Source organism: Mchenga conophoros, linkage group LG6 (genome assembly GCF_057382185.1).
Source record: "Mchenga conophoros isolate Kocher_MC1m ecotype Shallow Benthic linkage group LG6, M_conophoros_male_GT1.1, whole genome shotgun sequence".
Taxonomy (NCBI): domain Eukaryota; kingdom Metazoa; phylum Chordata; class Actinopteri; order Cichliformes; family Cichlidae; genus Mchenga; species Mchenga conophoros.
The window spans coordinates 4,012,985-4,027,649 of record NC_140531.1 but is presented as its reverse complement, the minus strand read 5'-3'; the positions used below and the strand labels follow the sequence as shown (position 1 = coordinate 4,027,649).

At 40.0% G+C, this 14,665-nt stretch overlaps 2 protein-coding genes across 3 annotated transcripts in view; one reads left to right on the top strand and one right to left on the bottom strand.

Moving 5' to 3' along the window:
• Window positions 1–6,836, top strand: part of mrpl45 (mitochondrial ribosomal protein L45) — a 9,398-nt gene extending 2,562 nt beyond the window's left edge. For both annotated transcript variants that reach the window (XM_085275852.1, XM_085275851.1), the window contains 6 exons: window positions 1,593–1,710; window positions 1,863–1,961; window positions 3,212–3,260; window positions 3,347–3,496; window positions 4,230–4,403; window positions 6,447–6,836. In XM_085275852.1, the coding sequence (XP_085131978.1) occupies window positions 1,593–1,710; window positions 1,863–1,961; window positions 3,212–3,260; window positions 3,347–3,496; window positions 4,230–4,403; window positions 6,447–6,545 (689 nt within the window). In that variant the 3' untranslated portion in view covers window positions 6,546–6,836. The remainder of the gene's footprint in view (window positions 1–1,592; window positions 1,711–1,862; window positions 1,962–3,211; window positions 3,261–3,346; window positions 3,497–4,229; window positions 4,404–6,446) is intronic.
• Window positions 6,788–14,665, bottom strand: part of gpr179 (G protein-coupled receptor 179) — a 32,800-nt gene continuing 24,922 nt past the window's right edge. Inside the window, exons 8-11 of the mRNA XM_085275850.1 lie at window positions 14,084–14,222; window positions 13,829–13,931; window positions 12,629–12,775; window positions 6,788–12,248 (exon numbers count right to left, since the gene is read on the bottom strand). Of these exons, the coding sequence (XP_085131976.1) occupies window positions 8,640–12,248; window positions 12,629–12,775; window positions 13,829–13,931; window positions 14,084–14,222 (3,998 nt within the window). The 3' untranslated portion in view covers window positions 6,788–8,639. The remainder of the gene's footprint in view (window positions 12,249–12,628; window positions 12,776–13,828; window positions 13,932–14,083; window positions 14,223–14,665) is intronic.

Sequence of the window (14,665 nt, the reverse complement as noted above, 5' to 3'; positions counted from 1 at the left end):
TTAAAGCAAAGGGAAACGATACAGAGATAAGTTGGAGGACATCAACTCTATTTATTGTTGCGTTTTATAGAGTTTATTATAACACTTTGTGTAAACATGCACTGAAAAATTGTGCAGCATAACAGTAAAGTGCGGAAAAACCTTTTTCTTAATTCAAGGGCATTATGTTTAAATAGTTTTAGCTTTGGGAGCAAGTTTTCATTAGCTGGCTGTTGAATGTAATCTGTAGATACAACATGAAATTAGGATCAGTAACAGATGTTGTTGAAAAGGAATCTGGCGTGCTGAGCTAACAGTTCACACGACCATTCTATATTTCATTTCCTCCCTGCTTCAGACACAGGAGTTCATGTCATAGAACTGTTTTTAGATAAGTATTCAATATTTTATCTTTACATTTCTTTTACTAATTAGGTGTTACAGCATAATCATCGTCTTTACATACAACAATTGCTTGTATAGAGAGCATATAACTAGACGTGGTAAAGGTTAATTTTCTGCCATATTTCAGTTGATAAAAGTTCTGGGTAAAAATGTGAAGATGGTCCTGATTGTTTCATTTGCCCATAGCTAAGAAAAAACAGAGATTACAAGTTAATTAAATCCCAAGTCGATTTTTAAAGATAAATGTATTTTATTAGAAATGCGAGAATCTCAGCGTTTCAACTGCCAAACAGCTTAAACAGCAAATGATTAAAGAGCAGGGAAACTGATTTCACAAAAAGATGTAAACACAAAGCGCAGCCCGACGACACAGACGTGTACGTGTCGTCGGGGCTGAAAGCCAACAGCTCATAGATTCTGAAGCTGCAGGTTTTATCGCTCTCCGACCAAAATTCACTGAACCAGCAGCAAAAGAAGATCAAAACTATGCTTCACGTTGAAAAACGTTGCCATGAATTTTCTCGTACTTTTGCTGTTTTGCTTCCCCAAAATAAAATCACACTCCCTGCACAGGTCTATCTCAGCGTACTTAAAGACCAGTTTCCCATCAAAAATCTCTGTTTTCTGCATTTTTTGGTTGCTTATTATGCACCAGTCTACCGCTGTATAAGGTGCTGTCTGACATTTTTTTGTTTGTTTTTTAAATCCAAAATGACATCCGGCCTCATTTCTGCTGTTCAATACCGAAAGAAATTTCAACTTTTTAAAATTGTGTCTCTGACAAAACCTCTGTAACTGTGTTCTGTTTCACTTCAGCAGCATCAGGCAATGTTCATATGATGATTCATGGTTTTCTCACGTTTTTGATCTACTGCAGAATATTTTAAGGCGGTTATCTTCTATAAAAAGCCAGGCCTGGAAAATCCCCTTCATGTCTGTCTGTGGTTATTTAACAAAAATTTGAAAAATGTATGTTTATATTTTTATTATTTAATACTAAATGTATTTTATATCCAGGAATGGGTGATATTAAGTGTCCTGAATAAGATGTCAGTGCTACACAGACGCTAAACAGAGGGTTTTAGTGCTCTAAGTAGGGTTATATATTGTTCTTGCTAAATCAGTCAGCAGGAATGATTTATTTTGAAACATTTCCCTGCTCGGAGGCTTCACACTGGCTGATCACTCATGTCTGCTCTCTTTACCAGCGGGAATCTTCGACCCCTACATACCCCCGGAGGGTGATGCTCGTCTTTCCACTCTGTCTAAAGAAGGCCTGAAACAACGTACTGAACAGATACGACAAAGTGCCGCCTCACAGCTGGCGTGAGATTCTCTTCTTTGTGTCTTTGTGTTGTCGCTGTGCTGATGCTTTTCTTTTCTGGATATTTTTGAGAACGATTATCTTCTCAATCCAGCTGCTTAATTGAATTCATTGAATATCTTATGGTGAACTAACTGTATTCTTGTTCTTTCAGGATTCGTAAAATCAAAGAGCACGACTCCGTGTTCACAACAAAGGATTTTGCAGAGAAAGCTCAAGAAATCTTTATTGAAGCTCACCACGCCCTGACACAGTAAGAAAATAAACCCCTGTCTCACCTCACGTAGTCAACTGACAAGGAGTGTTTATTACTGTGGCACATTTTTATAGAGGTGCGAGACGCACTCAGGCAGCCTTCAGCTCTGATAATGAAACAACCTGTAGTGATAAACAGGTTATCGTGGTAAGCCAAAGTACATTACAATGAATCATGATAGTTATGATGCACATTTACAGTAATCAAACCTAATCTGTAGACCATCATCAGACACTTCATTAGGTACACCTTTTTAGTACTGGCTTGGACCCCTTTTGCCTTCAGACCTGACTTAAAGTCTTTGGCACAGATTCATTGACCATATCGCCGCACAGTTGCTGCAGATTTGTTGATTGCACATCTATGATATGCATCTCCCGTTCCACTACATCCCAAAGGAGCTCCATTAGATTGAGAGCTATGTGAGTGCAGTGAACTCAGTTATGTTAAAGTAACAAGCTTGAGATAGTCAGAGTTTCGTGACATGCGTTACCCTGCTGGAAGCAGCCATCAGGAAATGAATACCCTGTGCTCATAAATCATGGATGGTTGTGGTTAGCGAAGATACTCTGGTAGTTTAAACGTTGAGCAGTTGATACTAAGGTCCCAAAGAAAATCCCCCCATATGCTGTTACACCAAGAACAACCTGAACAATACATGGATCCATGCTTTCGTGTTGTTTATGCAAATTCTGACTCTACCATCTGGATGCTGCAACAGAATCTGAGACTCGTCAGACCAAGTTTTTCAATTTTGGTGAGCTCATACGAACTGTAGCGTCAGTTTTCCTGTTCTTGGCTGACAGGAGCGGCACCCATCTGTAACCCATCTAATTCGAGGTTCCACATGTGGTGTGTTCAGAGAGGAGTAGTTCTCTAGGCAAAAATGCCTCGTTGCTGGTAGAGGACAGAGGAGAATGGCCGGACTGCTCACTGGATGTTCCCTGTAAACCTTGGAGATGATACTGTGGGGAAAATCCCAGGATATCAGCAGTTTCTGAAATACTCAGAGCAAGCGACCCGTCGCCAACAACTATCATTTTTTCAACATTTTTTCTTTTCTTTTTTTTTGAAGTACACATTTGCTCAGTGAGGATGTTTTTTGGGGGGTGATACATTTTACTAGCTGTATATGAGATATATGTACAAAGATACGAGAGGCTGATGCACAGTAAAGCAACGTGTCATGAAAACTCTCTGGCTTCAGTTTTAGAGATGAAGATTAAAATCTTTCGTCTGAATTTCAGGTTCAACAAGGAGAAACTTCACTCCTTGGTGACTGAGAGGTGTTATCCTGTAAGTTTATCCTTTGATGATCCTTGAGATAATTCAGTTCTTTGTTTTATTGTACTCAACCTTCTGTTCGGCTGCATTGTGTTCAGGAGATGACAAGGGGTAACCGATACAAGACGATCTGCTGGAGGTTTGTGGAGTCCCTGGAGCCACCCAGAGTGGTCCATGCCCGCTGCCCTGACATGGTCTCCAAAGGCAACCTGTATGGGCAGGTGACGGTTCGCATGCACTCCAAGCAGGTACAGTATAGTATGAGTATTTGTGTGTGTTGGTGTTTTCATGTGTGTGAGATTGTCCAGAACAGTTTTGAGCAAGTACATTTTTTAGTGTTTTATTATAAGTTTTATTCCTCACTCACTGAACGTGTCCCTTTGTCAGACGGACACGAATCACTTCTGAGATGCTACTCCCTTGTTTGACATGTTTCTATTTCTAATCTTGTATTTTATTGGACTCTCTTTGAAAAACTCTTCTGCGTATGTTATCACATTGCCTTCTGCTGTTTGGTTCATGACAGTAACATAAAGCATTTTATATTGGCTTGTTGAAAGATGACATACAAACGACCTTTTTTGCCCTGTCAGTACATAAAACGAGCAAAAGCAGGTTTGATTTTATTCCAGAAGCCGTTTGACTTGTGAACACACACATTTTAAGGCTGCATGTCTTTTTTGCAGGTTTCGATGTTGTTGGTCAGTTACTCCTTCTGTAATTCAGCTCTTATTTTTAACTGTCTGGCAGCTTTCAAATGCCCCTTCTGGGACAAATTTAATCTTTTCATGTGAGCTAAAGTGAAACCAGTAGCCCTGCAGCCAGTTTTTAGAGTTGCTTTGGAATCTGTGTGTCCCACAACATCTGTGTTTATGGAAGTGATGAAAAATCTAAATCAAACGCAGGGTTAGGTTTGCGTTCATGTTACAATTAGTGTTAAGACGACTAATTGAATTTACCTCTGTCTGTGTCTGTGTGCAGACTCTGGCCATCTATGACCGCTTCGGGAGGTTAATGCTGGGAAGCGAGGAGCAGCCGAAGGATGTATTGGAGTACCTGGTCATAGAAAGGCATCTCATCAACCCCTACGGCCGGTGGCGGTTACATGGAAAAATAGTGCCATCTTGGGCCCCTGCCAAGGATCCAATTATTAAGGTGACCCTCTACTCTAAACATTTATCTTTTAGTAAGAAAAAGGCAGAGGTCCAAGGCTCTCTCCCTGTCAAATGCTAATTAAAATACTGTTATTAACTGGCCTGTTCATACTTCACTTTAATGGGCACATGAACAAGGCAGACAAAATCTGTTAGCTATTGCAAGCTTTGATATTTTTTTCTTTCTTTGCATAAATATAATACATTTCTGTGTCCTTTTTGAATAGCCTTCAGCCTTTCTTCTATAAAAAATAAAAATACAAAAAGTTTCCCCTTACACTAAATTTTATTCTGGACCTCTATCATGAAACTGTCTCACTTTTCAGGGTGCTGTATTCTGCAGTTTAAGCTCAGTTTTCATGGACCTGGCAGACTAGAGCCTTGAAAGCACACACTACTATACATTTCATCTATCCAAAATTAGTGTCACACTGTAATATAGAGCACCAATGAAGACCAAGGGAGCACTTCCATTCAATTTTAGCATCTTTCTAGCTTTCACAGCCGACTAAACGTAGCTAATATTACAAATGCTGCCTCTTCAGTGACTGAAAATCCACAACCCTGGACAAAAATGACAATCGGCAGTCATGTTAAACAAGCTGTTTAAATGCATCTTATACGGTATGTGTGGCTTCTTCTGGCCTTACTCAACAAAGAAAACAAGAAGGGCAGTCAACTTTATCTAAAGGATATCCACATTTTTTGACATCTTCAGGGAAAAAAAAAGCTCTAATGTCAGATAGCCGCCTCGTCAAATGTGATCAGAGGAGATGCTATTCTGCTGTTTGAGCTGGATCTGTTCTAAATACTTCGGGAGATGATTTCATTGTGTCACCCCAATTCTACATTCATACAACAAGATGAAATTAGGCAGTCGTAGGCTGCATCATAGCAGGTTGAAATCTGCACTTTTTACACGGCAGACAGTCGTATTTTGTATGTAAAATGTAATTTGTCTGAAAAGATAATGCAAGTAAATACAATTGCAGCTCTACTGAAATATACTGTAGAACAGTGTTTTGAGTCAAAGGTAGTTAATAATTACCACTCCTGTCACCTGGAATTTAAACCTGGTGATCTGCTGCATTAAGGTGAATCTGTTACAAGTTGCTCCCACACGAGCGTGTCAGGGAGATTCAGTAAAGAAAAAGCAAACCAGGAGGTTGTGTTAAGTCTACAGAAGCCTTTGCAAAGCGAGAGTGACACAGGAGATGGCTTGCATTAAATGCATCACTGCTGAGAACTGAGAATGTAATCACCTTAAATATGTGAGTCAGTCCCTGCTGTGGCTCAGATATATGTGGCAGATGGAGCTGTAATGTTGCCTGGAAGGTGTTTTTACCATCAGCATCAGAGCTCTGCAAAAAAAAGCGTTAGTCATACTGTCAAAAAACCCATGATGTGATGTGAAGATGATTTACTAAACTTCTCATTCTAATTCATCTGTCGATAAGAGATTGTGGTGATCAGCTGTGAACAATTAGTGTCTGTCTCTTATTTGGGCTTCAGGGCAAGAAAGCAAAGGAAATCTATGTCAGTATAATAAAAGGAACTATGCCTCAAGTGATGTATCAGAATCTGATCAGTCTTTACTAGAGGTTCATGATAACATTGGAATAAGTTACTGTATATACCTTTTATTCTAATACTAATATTCTAATGAATTCTGATTCTAGTATTTAGTCACTAATTGAGACATTTGTGACAGATAAATTATTTTAGCTTTGATCATACAGGTTAGTATGTGTCTGCCTTCTGTCAGTCACAATCTGTCAGTGAAACGCCTCCTTGCATTTTGTCCATGAACTCAAACCAAAAAAAACTTCCCCCCCACTGTGATAGAGAATCTAAAGATTGTTTTCAGGAGAAAACATTACAGGTAAACTAGAGAAGTTTATTTTTCTTTTTATGAAACCTTTCTGCTGTTCTGATCTTAAACGTTGATTGCTGTTGGAACAAAATATGCCAGCACACGTTCTGCAGAAGGCTTTTGGACTTCACCAACATTTAAATAAGATTCCACTTTGTTTTCTTCTTCTAGACGGTCATGATTCCTGGTCCAGAGCTGAAGCCAGGGGAAGAATTTGATGCCCTGAACTATGAAGTTCCTAAACCAGAGGCAGTACAGTGGTATAAATGAGCCACCAGGGGGCGCTGCGCCTTTCATCGAACCACAGGCGGACTGTGTTATTCATGGGCCAAATGTTGTTTAAAAGTTGGCTGTGGCTGGTTATAATTTGTCCACTTCGGCAGGAAACCAGGCTTCCCTATGAGGCTCGTTTCTGATTGAAAAGGGGCTTTGGTTGTTGAGGCACTGGAAGCAGCAGGTGAATTTTAGATACTACTGCACAGAAAGCCAATAAAACCTTCTTTTCATGATGGTTTTGTCTCAAACTTATTGTTTTATTAAATTGATTGTGCACATGTAAGAAATAAAGTGGTCAGATGTACAGAAATTGAGTAATTTATTTCTGCGATGGATATACTCAGGAAATATGAGATAAAGTGTCTCACCTGGTTTTCTTTTCACAAATTACTGTAAGCACAAATCAAGATGTGTTACAACTATATATATGTGTGTGTCTACAATTTACAGTACACTCATTAAAAAAACAACAACACACAAACATTGCTTACAAAACTAGGTCAGTCCACTGACAAAAAAAAAAGACTTGGAGCCAACAACTGGAGTTAAGCAATAAAATCACTGTATGACACTGTAGCAGCATAAAGTCTGATGATAACCATCAATGAATTTCAAACAATATTTGCTGGCATGGACATGCAGCTTAATTACATCTTAACTAACAACTGCTGATATTTAAAGTCCAGAATTTACCACATATTACTGTTTTTTTTTTAACTTGGAAGCTAACTCTGAAATCTGTGAGCAGTGATTCAGAACTTAAAGTAGCATTCACTAATATCACACACTGAAATTAAAAGCATTGTTTGATGTGAAGAAGTGATTAGTGAATGATGACCATCTGATAATCATAAGATGTTGTCTTTAAAGAAAAAATATTGTCAAGATCTGTTAAACAACCAAGGAACATTTACTACTGTGGTGCAAACCACTTTTGGCTTAAGTCATTTGTGCTTAAAAACGTAATCAGCCTTATCAAATAGCTGCAGTGTTTTCAAAAGGTGATTACACAACAGCTCTGTGGTGATTGCAATGTTTTTCATATGTTTTTCTTTGACTCGGAGTTCAGATTAAGTTCATGCACTGTGTGAAACAAGCTGTTTTATCTTTCTTTCCTATCTTTTTAGACCATCTTCCTTTTGATTAGTTGCTCCTCAACAACAGAAGGTATAAACAGTTGGTGGGTGCCTGAGGTGACCACATTAGGGATATCCCCTCCCAATGATATCAAATAATGAGCACAGTAGATAGAACTGTCTGAAACCAAGCTATTGACTCACAGAATAATTTTCACACACCATTAAAAACTTTGTGTTCAAATATGAGCAGCTACCACTGTGGCAGTGAGCATGACCGAAAATGAAAGCATAGTCGGTCCACTTTAATAGTAAACACTAGTTTTTTGTCAGGAAATGAGTCACCCAAACAAAGAAGTATGCATAGTTTTATCAATACTTTTGAAATGTAACTGTGTCCATTGTATTCCTGCTTGACAGTTTGTATTTTATTTTAGTTTGAACAAATGATTTTTTAAGACATTTTGAGTTGTCTGGTGTATATTTATATGGGGCAGGAGTATTCCAAAGTGTCGTATCTGTAGACACCCTGTGTTGTACTTTTGTTTGAGAGTAGTGCTGACTTAACTTCAGCTTTTGTAATAATTGTAGCTCAGCCATCAATATACTGATCTCATGGCAAAATTGAGTGACGTCACTCAAAGACGCACAAAATCATTTGCATTTAATATGGGGGACAGAAACAAAGACATTGGACTTCAGCTAACTGCTTTACATGCCCTTCTATCATGTAAAAATCTTTTTTGTGTTAAATGTATGGGGTACATAAATCTTCTGTATGTACATTACAAAATGTATTTTCAGTCAGGTCTGCACAACTTGGAGTGTCCAGCCAAGTCTAGCCTTCCAGGATTTTAGACATGTGGGCATGGCCCGACTGTTTGTCAAATTTCATTAATCAAGTCTACTCTTTAATTATTGTTTAATAATCCATCAGAAAGAAATTTTGCCGTTGCCAGCTGCAGGGAAGCTCTTCTATAGCTGAGCCTACAGTAGCTACAAAAGTATAAAGCTATAGGTCAGGTGGGAATACAAGAGCTTCAGCAGCACACTCGGCATCGTCCTCTTCGTCTTCCTCTGGAATATTCTCTGGCTCCCATGTAAAGATATCTGACGCATTGTCAGTGAATGAGCCAGATGTGCTCCTTAACATCTCCCAAGGGCACAGAGCATCTCGCCTGCCCAGGGCTAAGTTTGCCTTAGACTCATCTGTTTGCTCAGGGCTTGTGTCTGCTGGAGTTCCTTCGACACTAAGGCAGCTCTGACTTTCTATGACATCCTTGTCACTGTTGGGAATATCATTTTTGTCTTCACCTGCTCCAGTGATACTTTTCTTTTGGACGGTTTCATCAGTTTCCCACGGACAAACATTTGCCAGAGCACTATCTTGTTTTTGGAGAATTTTTGGTTCTTCTGTTTCCCATGAACTAACATTTTCTTTAGTGCTATCGTTCTTTTTGGCAGCCTTTGGTTCTTCTGTCTCCCATGGACAAACATCTGTCCGAGTGCTATCTTGTTTTTGGAGAATGTTTGGTTCTTCTGTCTCCCATGGACAAACATCTGTCCGAGCACTATCTTGTTTTTGGAGAATTTTTGGTTCTTCTGTTTCCCATGAACTAACATTTTCTTTAGTGCTATCGTTCTTTTTGGCAGCCTTTGGTTCTTCTGTCTCCCATGGACAAACATTTGTCCGAGTGCTATCTTGTTTTTGGAGAATGTTTGGTTCTCCTGTCTCCCATGGACAGACATCTGCCCGAGTGCTATCTTGTTTTTGGAGAATGTTTGGTTCTCCTGTCTCCCATGGACAAACATCTGTCTGAGTGCTATCTTGTTTTTTAAGAACTTTTGGTTGTTCAGTCTCCCACGGACAAACATTTTCTTTAATGCTATCGTTCTTTTTGGCAGTCATAGAGTCTTCAGTCTCCCACGGACAAACATCTGTCTGAGTGCTATCTTGTTTTTTAAGAACTTTTGGTTGTTCAGTCTCCCACGGACAAACATTTTCTTTAATGCTATCGTTCTTTTTGGCAGCCATAGTGTCTTCAGTCTCCCACGGACAAACATTTGCCAGAGCGCTACCTTGTATTTTCAGAACTTTTGATTCTTCAGTCTCCCATGGACAAACATCTGCTTTTGTGCTGTCTTGCTTTTTCAGAACTTTGGGGGTTTCTGTTTTCAGTGGACAAACATTTTCCTGGGAAATGCCCTTCCTTTGTAGTTTTTCAGATGCGTTTGATACTTCAGTTTTAACTGTCCCTGCTTCACCTGTTTCCCATGGACAAACATTTGCTCGAGCGGTGCTCTCTGATATTTTGGGGATCTCTGGCTTTCCTGATTCTGGTTCCTCTATTTCCCATGGACAAACCTCTGCTGGCTTTTTAAGTTCTTGAGACATTGTTTTGGTCGCTGCAGTTTTTTCAGGTAGTGCTGTTTCCCAGGGGCATACATTAACTCTTGTGCTGTCTTTTCCATCAGTATGTTCTGAAGTAGCTTTCAAGAGTGAGGTATCTATTTCTAAATCTTCTGGATTGTCTTGTTCACTTTCCCAGGGACAAATATGTACCTTTATTGTCATTTGTGGAGTTGATTCTGTAATTGTCTGCTCCGTGTTACTGCCTTCCCATGGGCAAATATTTTCCTTGATTGTCGGGGGATCAGGGAAATCCCATGGAGAACTTGCTGCTGCTTTGTTTATGTGTTTACCCCAGTTTGAGGCAGGTGATATTGCATGGTAATGTTGCTCATTACTTGATGCACCAGGATAGATTGCAGCTTTCATGACCTCTCGCTGAAGGGGCACTGTCAGTGTTCCCCTGTTTTCTAAAGGATTTAAATTTTCGTATACACCTTCAACCTTGTCCTGCATATCCCACGGACAAACATTAGCGTATTCATTAGTTTGTATTACTGAAGGCTGGGGAGACTCTGAAGTCTCCCAGGGACATATGTTTAATATGCCTTTTAAAGGCTGCTGTGCCTGTAAATCTTTAGAAAGGATAGTGTGAGAAACAACTGGAATATCCTGAGATTCCAAAGGACCCACTTCTCCATGACCACTTCCTTGTCTTCTCATGTTCGCTTGCTCTTGAGATTCCCAAGGACATACGTTAGATCGTTCAGATACCTGTGATTCCCAAGGGCAGACATCTGCTTTGATGCTCTGCTGCTTCTTTGGTCCCTCTCCACTAGCGATATCCCATGAACATACATCTGTATGAGGAACATTACGGGTTGGAGTAATTCGATAACTACCTCTTCTGTGAGTTGAAGGGGTTCTGGAGCTGCTTATAGAACTTATACTACTACGTTTACTACTCTGCCTCGACAAAAGCACGTGTTCATATGTCCCATCTTTTTGCATATCTTCTGAATCACATGGATGGATAGAAGATTTTACAATTACAAGCCTTCGTGGGCTTCTGTCAGAGGAATCCCCAGAAGAGAGTCTGACTGCATTCTGCTTAACAAGACATGGTTTTCCATCTGCTGTTGTCATGCTTCTTTTCTGGAGTGACCTCTTTTCAATGCTAGGATGTCTTGATGTTCCTGACCTTGGTGTTGTTGAAGCACTTTCCTGACTTTTTTGCGAAATAGAATCTTCTCTATTTAAGCTTCCATCCTTGCTGGACCTGCTAGCTGCATCAATTGATCCCATCAATGTTTTCACAGTCAGCCACTTAGCGGTTGTAGTGGTGCGGAAAGAGAAAACACGCTGATCCTTCACAATCTTTGGTCTTGGAGAACCAGGTGCACTTGTAGACATGGTAGACTTGGGGGACTCGATTTCACCTTGTAGGCCTTTGTCCACAGAAGACTTCTTTTCTACAGGTGGCAAATGGTCCCAAGGACAGATAAGTGCAATTGGAGATGGTGGCCTTTTTTCCTCATCATCCCCAGAGTTTGCATATGTGACATGCTTCTGGTTCTTGTCACTTGACTGTTCTGGCTCCACCTCCCAAGGGCAGATTTCAGCCTTGTCAAATGACTCAGATTTGAGAGCACTCCTGGTCTGGTCACTTATAGAAAGGCTTGGCCTCGACCTCACTGTGTTGGCTCTGTTAACCTTGGGTATATTCTCCATAGAATGGCTGGTAGTTGAGGTTAGGCTCCAAGATTTATGAAGTCTGTTGTGATCAGGATGCAAGAGATTGGTATCAATCGTCAGATTCTGGGCACTGGCTGACTTACAGACCCCTGGTGGTATATCCAAGGAGTCTGTCTCAGATCGCTGTGAGGATCTCTTCACAGTATTGGCCCTTAATGTGGAGGTGTGCAAAGACTCTCGTTCCCTGACATAGTGATGATCACTTTGCGACTTACGCATGGATGGTGATGGTGATAGAGATGCTGACTTCATTGAACTTCTGTAACTGATACTGACCGTCTCTGTAGACCTTCTAAAAGAGTCAGAATGATTCCCACTTCTACTGCGGAAGGATCCATCTTTCTCCTCACGGCTGCACTGGCGGCTCATCGTTTCTGGGATTTCAGCTATGCGTTTTATAAGGGATCTCCCCAGTGCACATCGAGAGCTTCGTTTTTTAGGTAGATGAGGGTTGTTTGCAGCCATCTTCTTCGTCTTGTGGACTTCTAACTGGGCATATAATTTCTTCAGTTCATCCTGATGCATATGAAGAAAGGAGGGAATTGATGAGATAGAGGTTGAAATGATTGAGAAGAGGAAAAGACAAGGAGAGTCAGGATAGGTAAAGAGTTTTCAAGTATGAAGAACACAGTTCAGGTTAAAGCAAAGGATTGAAGGGTGGAGAAAGTTCATAGAAATTTGTTCAGTCTACAGTTAACTGTATTTACTGTTACTTTATGATTTCATTTATAACATATTTACCATTTGTTTATTGAATCTACATATAAACATAATTAAAATTAAGGGATAATTATTTTTTCTTTTTTAAATGTAGCCTTTGGAATTTCTTCCATATTATGTGCATTATGCCCTACTGCAAAGTGATAACATCGTTCTGTGGGGACAACAGTGTTTACCCGAAAGTCATCAGGGTCCACACTGTGCTCACTCCATGCAGAGTGAAAACTGCTGTTGAGGTAGGAGCCAGAGCGCCGCAGGTCAACTTCATCTTCATACACCTCTGCTGCAATCTCCTCTCTCCCAGGTTTGGATACATAAAGGAACTGTGGAACACATAGGAGAGAAGCACATGTAAGATAACTGGTTTTGACTCAACACAGTCCATAAGTAATAATTACACATACAGAAAGAAGTCTTGAACATTGTTTAACTAGAAGGACTGATTGGAAGGCTTTCCACTTCAGTTGAATTCTACTTCATTTATATAGCACCATATCATAACAACAGTCACCTCTATGTGTTTTATATTGTAAGGTAAAGAAGCTACAATAATAAAGAGGAAACCCCAACAATCAGACGAACTCCTATGAGTAAGCACTTGGCAACAGCGGTGAGTTCCACCAACATTTTATGATATCTAAGTAAATGTAGCATGTTAGCTTAATACATATTAGCATTCAGCATACATTAGCATACTGGCTGGCTTTCAAGCAGAACTAGACCATGCTGAGTTAGCGGTTATCGTTAGCATTATATAACGAGGTCTTATATTTAACATAAAGTCGAGTTACATGCTTAAAGTAGTTAAAGATAAAGCTAACAAGTTTGAGAATACTGTGAGATATCATTTAGATTTTTACAGCATGTCATCCAATCAGAAAATAAGTGGTTTGAGTCCCAGCTACTCTGAATGTTGAAATATCCATGGGCAAGATACAGAACACAGGGTTATCCCTGATGCATCCATGTGAGTGTGTATGTGACTGTTAGACAATATATTAATGTGTGTGAATGAGGCTTGTAGTAAATTTTTTTTTTTTTGCCAAGGGCAGTAGAAAAGCGCTAATCCATTTTCCATGACTTTTTTTCTATTCTTACTAGTGCTGTCAGCGTAAATCTCGTTAAAATGACGTTAACGCGGCAAATCTCCGTTAGCGAGTTAACGCGGATCACCCCGTGCACGGGGCTGCATGGCGCTAACGTGTTAACCAGCTAACCGCGCTAACGCATTGACACAGTGCAGCCCCACGCACAGGGCGGTCTGCGTTAACGAGGTTATGGTGTAACGTCATTTCAATGAGATTAACGCTGACTGCACTAATTCTTACTGTATAATTAGTCTACTCTGGCACTATGGACATAAAAATGTGGAATACCTTGGGAACAAAGAGCAGGGCGAGTGTCACAGTGATGGTGACATGGGTGTGTGTGAAGGAGAGCAGAAGCATCCAATCAGGATGAAGAGATGGAAAGGTAAATCTGTGGGAAGCAGAAAATATAGAATCATCCCACGTCAACGTGTGTTGGCTTTCTATTTCGTATGGTACACAGACATATTGTTAAGCATGTGATGGGCTTTACTGCCTTTCTTTTCAGACACATTGACCTTAGTGGTCTTGGTTACTGTTTACCGGAACAGGTGGAACAGAGAGGAGAGAAGCAGCTCATTGTGGATGGCGATGCCCATGTAACGAGGTTCATGGAAAGCTGAGGGTACTGGCCTTACAGCAGTCCACAGTGAACTCCCCCAGCACAGGAACAGAAGCTCAGCTGTAGCAGAAGACTTTATAATCACTTGGATGTTCAAGAATACACAGTACAAATGTTGAAACTAGTTTTACTTCACCCTAACAGTAGTTTTGTGGTGCTTTATGTTGTGCGCTAAAGCTCTTAATACTGGTGACAACTTAAATACCTTTCTTGAATGCAATTCAAAGAAGTCTCATTTAAGCTTATTCAACAGTGAAATTATTTTTTAAGATATATTCTGGTTTCTTATAATTTAATGGCCAGCTATTTACTGATGTATACTTTTTTATTTTTACCTAGAACTTAAGTTGTCAAGATAATCCCAGTGAATTGCTGACAAAGTGATCCTGTGTGCCCCACTGGATTTTATTGTACCAACGCTGCCTTCTACTTTGTTGTCTAATTTATTGCTTTAAGGAATAAGTGTAAAAATGGACTTGTAATGAACTATAATAATAAAGTTG